Source organism: Phaethon lepturus, unplaced genomic scaffold (genome assembly GCF_000687285.1).
Source record: "Phaethon lepturus isolate BGI_N335 unplaced genomic scaffold, ASM68728v1 scaffold12829, whole genome shotgun sequence".
NCBI classification, from domain to species: domain Eukaryota; kingdom Metazoa; phylum Chordata; class Aves; order Phaethontiformes; family Phaethontidae; genus Phaethon; species Phaethon lepturus.
This window is the reverse complement of record NW_010565598.1, coordinates 11,499-20,420: the sequence shown is the minus strand read 5'-3', so window position 1 is coordinate 20,420 and position 8,922 is coordinate 11,499. Positions and strand designations below refer to the sequence as shown.

Sequence of the window (8,922 nt, the reverse complement as noted above, 5' to 3'; positions counted from 1 at the left end):
TGTTGTTTTTTTTTTTTTGTTGTTTGTGTGGGGGGGGGGGGGGGGGGGGGGGGGGGCACTATGCAGTATTTTGTTTCATTTTAATTACTTCTAGTGTTTTAAGGATGGGCCTGTGAAAGAAGCCCCATTTTCAGAAACCTTGTTATGTCCAGGATGTGTATTTTGAAATCAGTTAGATACCCAAAATACAACAAAACAGCAGAGGTTACATTACAGTGATGCTCTCTACTAGCCAAGAACTGCACATTTTTATCTCTGTTTACCTATAATGTTGTTACTACATTTGGAGATATCTCCAAATGTAGTAATAACACTGCATTTATTTGCAGCACCTGCCATCTAGCTTTCTCATTGTACGTTCTCATTTAATAGCAGTATTTTTTTTTAAGTCATTACTTTGTATCAGTAAGAATGCATTTTTATATTCTTTATACTTCAACATATGCTGAGCCTATGTAGAAATACAGGAAACTTTCTACAATGCTTTTTCCAAAGAAAATTATGCATGGCAATTAAGGATACTAATATTTAAGTAAATGACACTTAAAACTTTTACTATTAAAAATGTACTACTTGCCTCTGGAGGTGCTACTGGAAATAAGAGTTTTTCCCCTTTCAGCAAACAGGACACATGACTGTAGTAACCGATTAGGTCTGAGAGTGAAGCAAAACGACGTCCACCAATGTAATAGTCTCCACACATGGCAATAATCCTGTTAATAAAAAAGCAGCTTGACGTAAGAAAATTTTTTGCTACCAATTTTTTTTTTTTAAGAAAATAGAAATTAGGATAACATTTAATTTTTACAGCGGTGTATACATTCAGCAAAATGCAGTATTACAAGCTGTCTATAAACATGTAAGTAAACATTAGCTAATTAATATTTCACGAAAAAATTCCATCTATCTATCGCATAATACACCAGTATTTTAAGACTCTAAAGGAAGTCCTGATTCACAAAAAAACGGCAGTACATCTGTCGGAACTAACTGAAATTAAACAGAAAAATATAATTGCAAGTATCCTGGGAAACTGAAGTAGCGCACTAGTAGACACAACAGCATTATTACTTCCATCATACAGAACACGCACTTTTTATGACAGGCTTATATAAATTTGACAAAATATTAAAATATTTTAACAACAAATACCTGCACTTGATTATACAATGCAGAAAACAAACACCTTCAAAAATCAGTCAGTTTAGCATCTATATTAAAAGTTAGGAAATTACTTTGGAATAATCGAAGTATCTCCTTACAGTCAATTTAAAAATTTGCTACCTAATGGGAAAAAAGCTTACAAAACCATTTCAATAGCTTAACAAAACAAAGCGTTCTTACAAAACTGTTTTACTTTCAGAAAAACACAAGCTATAAAGAATAAAGAGATTCATTAATGCATTATTGTATCAAAAATGGGAAGTACCATGTCTGTTCACATTGCTAGTCAACACAAATTCTAAAAGCAGTCAGTAATTATTTATTTAGGTAAAAGAGTTAACAGTATTACAATTCCTGTTACAATCAAGAGTCATTTGCAAAAGTGAAGAAGTACTTAATATGAAACAACGTTAGTAATTTTGGCCAGACAATCCAAAGAAATGATCTCATTATGTAAATTGATGGCATCAAGCAGACCTGAATTCTTCCAACAACACAGAGATCAGACAGGAGTCCTGAGTAGCAGGTCACTTGCATTCTTACAAAAATGTAAGAAATTGAGCAACAAATTATTACCAAGCTGAGCAAATTTTGCTGTCAAGAAAAAAATTAAAATCTGAAAGCTCATGCTAATTGTTTTTCCAGTTTCCAGAAGAGATACAAATTATCTCAAGGATATTTCAAAATAAATTACAGTACAAAGAACAATAAAAGCTCAGTGTTCTACTTCATGTTTGACCTCTTCACAAAGCTTGTGAAGAACTCAGGAAAAAAAAGGCAAAAAAACCCCAACTCAAACATTCAATTGCCAAGAAACTTATCCTTCATTCCAAATGAGTACACTATTTATTAGTTTCATCCATTTTTATTCTTTTTCATTAGCAGGTCTGTATTCTGATACATTCCTGCCCAAAAATCTTCCTTCTCAGTCAGTTCTTTGAACTACATTACTTCTCCCAGTGACAAAACATGTATACAAAGATGAATCTTCAGACATGAAATCTGAAGTTTTTAAGCACATAACACTGCAAGGGGAGTCAGAAAATAATATAACTTCATGGACAGAGGCTACATCTTTTGGCATATTTTCTGTAAGATTTCTTGGTAAATTATTCAATAGAGATTAGGTTCTAAATGAAACTTAGTGTTTCAGATTATTACTTCATCAAGCTTAAAGAAAACCTTTCTTCAGAACACAGAGCTAGCAAATACAGAAAGATTTCTGTAATGACAGAAATTTCGGAAGAACAAGATTAAAAGATTCAAGATATTTTGTATCACTGACTCATCAAAAAAGGTGACATTTCAGTGAAAAAGGATTTAGTTTTGACAGATTCATATGCTACAAATCAATCATATGCTGCATGACCACATATGTCTCTATGCAACTTTCAAGAGGTACCGACAGAATTAAAAAAGTTTAAGAAACTTTCATTTGAAATGTTTGTATTTCAGGTGCACAGAAATCTAAGAAAAGTTTAATGTGAAAAACAACACTTTTAGGAAACAAAATACGAGGGACATTTTTTTTTTTTTTCCTGCTAGGCTGCAGTTGGCAAAGATCAAGCTTTGGTGGAAACAGCACTTCTACTCTGTGGGACATAGGAGATCCATCCCTATATTTGCTTGAAATTACTTTAAGGCTGCCATTCTTGAGGTTGACAACGTTCTTGAGTGTAACACTTGCCTGTCTAGTAATAAACAAAAATACACACTTGGCAGTCAAAGAATGAAACTGAAAACATGTCCAATCTCTGCAGAATAGTATTAACTAACAAATTAATCCCCTTTGAATATTTATCTCTGTGTGTTTTGTGGATCTCTGAATGAAAGATTCTTTAAGGTTTGAAAATATTGTAAGCGCCCTCTCCTTAGGGAATTTGAAATCATTAGACTATTTTGTACCTGAGATGCCAGAAACACTTCTACGGTGGGCATGAACCAACAGTCAATCGTGTCATATTGGCTTCAAAAGGAGAAGTTATTAAAAATAATCCAGAACTCTAACAGCACTAAAAAGCAAGTATTAGCACAGTTTATTCTTCTGTTACTGCTATACCGTAACCAGTTCCCAGAGAAGTATCAGTATAGCTGAGAAGCTGAAATTGGTAGCTCAGAGGGCAAGATGCAAAAATGAGATACTATTTGTGTGCTATATTGTCTTCACTTCAGAGTTATGCCCTAATGCCAATAGTAGATTGGGACCTCTGAACCACACTTCATCAAACAGCAGATGCACCCAAAAACTCCTACATTTTTAAACCATGCACATAGTGGCTTGTATGTTGGTATTCTGGATAATTCCCACTCTCAGAACTTGAAGAATTTGCTTTGAATTCGTTTGTTGCTATCAAGACAACTGATAAAAATTTCTTCTACTGATGAAGAAACATTTACTTTCCTATTTTGTACAGATGAACGTTACACTGCAGCACTCCACTTGCTGACTAACCTTCAAGCTCTTCACAGAATACATCTCATTTACACAAAATAATAAATGAGCTTACTAACGTACACAGTTTGGCAATCATAAAATAATCCTAGTTACAACTCTGGATAAAGAGCTACTTGTATGTACAACAACTAATTCTAACACATACTGAAAGCTGTTTCCAGCAAACCCTCAGATTATGTGTTTAATAATCTCTCTGTTTCTTCTTGGGATTTTTTTTGTTTGGTTGGTATTTTGGCGGGGTGGGGGGAATGTGCCTCAGAATTAAGGAAGGAACCAAATGTGCTAGCAATTGAAGTACGTCCTGTAAGCTACAACAGCTACTACAAAACAAACTCAAAACAATCTCCTTGACTGACTAATGAAACCTGCATTGTTGCTTTAAGTCTATTCACAACTGCTTTAGACAGAGTTCTCTGTCCAAGTATTATTACTTCCCTCACATCTTTGTTCTTTAGCCTATACAGTAATTTTTAAGCAGCATATTTTAAAACAACTAACACAAGTAAAAAGCTGTACCATACAAGAATAAAGAGTCAAAAAAATATAATTATAATAGAACTGTTTTCTGTTTGTACTCTATTGTGTTCTAAACTCAAAAATTAACAGATCACAGTATTTTAAAATAAAACACTTAATTCTCACCTAAAATGATTGACATTTGTTTTACTAAGGAATGAAAGCACAAATGAACCTGGTCTCCGATCACTCTCTCGAATAAGGTAACTTCCAGGTTTTCCCGCTTGTCGAAGACGTTCTTCTGCAATTGTTCTGTCAAGTTTTCCATGATACCACCTGAGAAAAGAGTAACAATGGGTGTCCTTACAACTTAAGTTCTTTGTTTATTCTCACTGAATAGACATATTAAACTAACAAAAGCTTTCAGTCAAAACTGATGTAATTCCAAACCTTAGTTTCAAACTTAATACATCTTTACATGTTCAACCTCACAGTTTACTTATTTCCATTATACAATGTTTTTGAGACAATGTATTTTTTCAGATAACCTGCTTCTCCCAGTGAACCATCCCAAGGGGTGGAGGCTCTATACATATCATCAGCTTTTCTCTCCTCCCTAATTTGCTTATTTTAAATGAACAGAACCAGAGGTGACTGATCTGACTTGGAAGACTGTTGTATTTTAAGCCTACATAGGCTTCAGTTCAGACTGGATCTTCCAAAAGCATAAATTGAGAAGTGAATTCTAACAACCTGTTTCTCAGCTGACAGACACAGATACTGCTGTAGCAAAGCCTGCACTGGAGTGACAGCAGTCTCCAGACCACCATCCAGCCCCAAAACAGTCTTTCCTAATCACAGTGTATACCCTATCAATTAAAAGCAAGTATAGAGGCATGGCAAATCACAGACTGCAAAGTATGACAAAGGAACACTTCGGTCTAAAGTAAAGGTTAGACTGTTACCATTCAAGCATTCATTAGCCTCACCTCAGTTTATTTATACAGCTTTTGTCAGAAAACTCTGTGCTACACCAAATGATCAAGTATTAGGGTTTTCTTTAAAACAAACAAACAAACAAACAAACAAACAAACCCCAAGCAAACCAATCAGCAATGGAGAGTGCCATTCAAATATAAAGCCAAGCATTGTTCACATCACCTTCACAAAGCCACAGCATGTTCCAGAGCTACATACTGTAATAATTCATCAGCTCTGCATCCATCAACTAACTATGCTTAACTGAACCTTTAATTTCTACACTCAAGAAAACATCAGCTTCCGTATAGACAGTGTTTTGGGCAATTTAAATCATTTATCACTTCAGACCATCTGCCTTTTTGTTCTAATATTTCACAATTGTCTTGCAAGAGTCACAAAAACACATTTGGGAAGAAGTATGTAAATGACCTTTTGAACTAATATATGTAAGAATACAAAAAATTGCACAGATTACAGTTCCAAAAAAAAAAAAGTAAAAAAGAATAGCTGGACTGTTGATAGAATCTGACCAGAAGCATTTTTCCCTATGAAATGGAAGCAAAAATTTTGAAAGCTTTTATCACAATGAAAATCAGATAGACTAAACTGATAAATATCACATATACCAGAAGAAGCAGCACCAGCATAGATACTGTTTACCCTGGCAAAGCTGTATGCTTGCTAGTATAGCTCTCTTTTACTTCTCTTCCTCATCCTGATCAAAACAAGTTAAACCAGAAAAGCGCTGCTGTGTCAGTACGGCATATAGCACTTGAGGCTGCTGCTGGCTGAGCTAGGTTACCGAGATCCTGTCTCATCCCATTCCAGAGCAACGCAGCCACCTGGACAGAAGCCTACTTCTTGAAGACAGTCCGTGAAAAAGTGGATCACACTAGCCCTGCCAGGAGGGTCCTTCAGGAAATGAAATAAAATCAATACCGTCTAGTTTGAAGTACCTAGGATGAAATATTCTGCTTGTCAGTGTGCACAGCACGGCTGAAACCCAACTCTGTTCATTCCCAGTACATGTCACAACAACCGGGCTCTGCTATTCTGGATAGACTGACTTTCACGAAGAAAGAAATTCCCTGGAGACTCAAGAAACCTTCCTGATCAAGAAATTCTTTGAAACCAACATTCCATGAAGCCTATTTTAAACTAACAATAGGTTCTCCAAGCTTTTATTTGTTCCTATTTATCAGCCACTTGAGAAAAATAATTTTAACTCTGTTGAGAGACACATTGCACTACAATGCCAAAGTTAGAGGCACACTTTCGAAATGGGGAATGTGGGAGTGTTAATGAAGAATGCAAATTACAAATTAAAAATACACTAGGAAAATTAAAAGGCAGGATTACTTGCAAACAAAACATTCAACTTTTCTGTGAGGGACAGGGATTTCTTACAATGATAGCATGAACTTGGATGCTCAACTTTTAAGACCAGAAGCTTTGAACAAAGAGGACACCCTCCTTGCTGGTGATGGTAATATATATACACACTGGTATATACTACATATTGGAGATCACTTCCTCTAACGCTGACCAGGCTATATATATTCTTTCCCATTCAACAGTTTTGTATCAAGCATAACAAAAGACATTTATTACAAGGTAGAGTACAAACAAGGTTAAAAATTATTTGCTCCCCCATTTCAGAAAAGGTTTATTTTCTGAAATAAAAATTTCTAGTTAATATCTAAATGCAATTAAATTCAGTGTCACTGAGCACATATTTGAAACACTAACAGTTGACACAAAATAGACTGTATTTTACAGTTCACTATGCATTAGCGTAATGCACAAATTACTCTATACCACTAGCTACAGTAATAAGCATTAACACTGAATTTAACCACCAATTCATAGGAAGACACAAATGGCAGTAAAGCAGTCAATATTGAGCAATAGTAGCAGAAAACATCTCAAGTGATATCCTCAGGAAGCCTCTGTAGATAGCAGACATCTTTAAAAAACAGGATACACACTGAAGTACAAGCTTTTAAGAAACCATTAGAGTATGTAAAATATTTGTTAGGAAACAATGCATTTTTCCAGAGAGCAGAGTTGCATTGCTAGACAGAACCACTTTATTCAAGCAATATACAGCATAAAAGTGTTGAAAGACTTTCATCTTCAGAAGTATTGTAGAAGTATTTCAGAAGTATCTTGTATTTTTTTCAGCTGTCACCTGTTTTCAATATTACATGAAGATGCACTTCGCATCAGTATCTTCCAAGAAATTTTATAGTAAATAGTAAAGAATGTTTTACAAAATAGCAGTACTTGATTTGGTTTGAGGATATCAAGTGCTCAATTAAGGAGTGGCATTTTCTTGTTTTTAATACTTTTTTTAAAAGGTGGTGGGATTTTTTTGCTTTAAATACATCCATAGATAATTTTTCTGTGAATATTGGCTAATGTACTGAGCACAAATTCATACTAGTGAAAAATCGCAGGATCATTTATGCTGTATTATCATCAGTTATAAAGGAACATCCATTCAACACCCAATGCTATCCAAAGAAAGTACAACAGACATGACTAAACTACAGAACCTGCTCTACTCCTTGTAATTGCATCAGAGAAAAAAAGAAGAGTGCAGAACACTCTGAAGGATAGGACCTGGCTATCATAAATTCGGAACTAAAGTAAATCCCAGATCCTCTAGCTTTAGCCCTCAAACAGGTATCTCAATGAAGCTGGAGTTCACTGTTTCTGCAAAAATATATTGCAAGAAACTACCTTTCCCTCTTTGGAGGCTCTGCACCATTTCAAGGTTTATTGGTCAAGATCAACAACTTCAGCATTTTTTAACAGCTTCAAGTTTAGTATGTTCAATTAAAAGCACGCTTAACCAGATCTCAATTTACATCAAATACAGCTTCTGAACAGACATAAAAGGGAGTCCTACCTACAGTGCTCTAAGAGTCTTATGAAAGGAATTAATGTTTGGGTAGGAGGGTGTCAAATACAAAAAACCTGCCTAGCTGTTTGTAAATATAGTTGCCCCTGTGGCTATGACTTATCAAATACACTCAAAACTGGAACTCGCCACCACTTAGATGTATATCCTCCATCACTGCCAAAGACAGGATGCCTATCATTTCTAGTCAGTCACCCCTGTTTGTTTGCCTAGTCCTACCTAGGAACACTTCTGTATTTCTAACATTAACTTCGCAAGTTTTTAAATGTTGACAATCCACCATTTTCACAGCGTTTTGAGCAAACATAATTAAATGACATTCTGAATCACAGCTAGTGCCCTGACAATACAATACCTATTATAAGATGCATTAAAAGAGAAAACACAAGTAGCTTTGCAACAGAATAGTATGGAGTGATTCAACTATAAAATGTCTTACCAACTACAGATCACAATTTAGGTTGTTGTTTCCATGACCACCCATTTAAATGCTGTAACAAACTTGTAAACTTGTTACCAAATTGTGACCTTTATTTTGCTTCTAAGAGAATACCAATAATTTGTGAAACATGGAAGCCTGTTAAGTCAGAAGCTGTGCAAGAAAATATTCCCAACTGCCAGTTTAAATCAAAAGCAGCACACTCCCCTATATATCACAATCTTAACTGCAGCAGACAGAACACAGACACATCATCACAAACAGCTTATACATACACACAAGCAACATACAGCTGTAGGAGAATGATCCTGACACTACAGCCACATCAGGTGGCTGACAGCCATCAGCCAGGCCATGAACCTCATGAAATGAGTTGAGTTGCACTGCAATTCAAGCTGTTACCTCTGGCCTGCAAGCAAGAGCTCCTTAATTGTCCTCCGCTCCATGGAAGATGCTGTGTACCAGCCACCCAGTCACAAAAGCCTCATTAGGCCCAGCCAG

General features: G+C 35.5%; 1 protein-coding gene across 1 annotated transcript in view; it reads right to left on the bottom strand.

Annotated features, from left to right (window-relative positions):
• RASA1 (RAS p21 protein activator (GTPase activating protein) 1) overlaps window positions 1-8,922 on the bottom strand; it is a 58,343-nt gene that overhangs the window by 43,847 nt on the left and 5,574 nt on the right. Inside the window, exons 2-3 of the mRNA XM_010295238.1 lie at window positions 4,262-4,411; window positions 578-713 (exon numbers count right to left, since the gene is read on the bottom strand). Coding sequence (XP_010293540.1) covers window positions 578-713; window positions 4,262-4,411 — 286 coding nt within the window. The remainder of the gene's footprint in view (window positions 1-577; window positions 714-4,261; window positions 4,412-8,922) is intronic.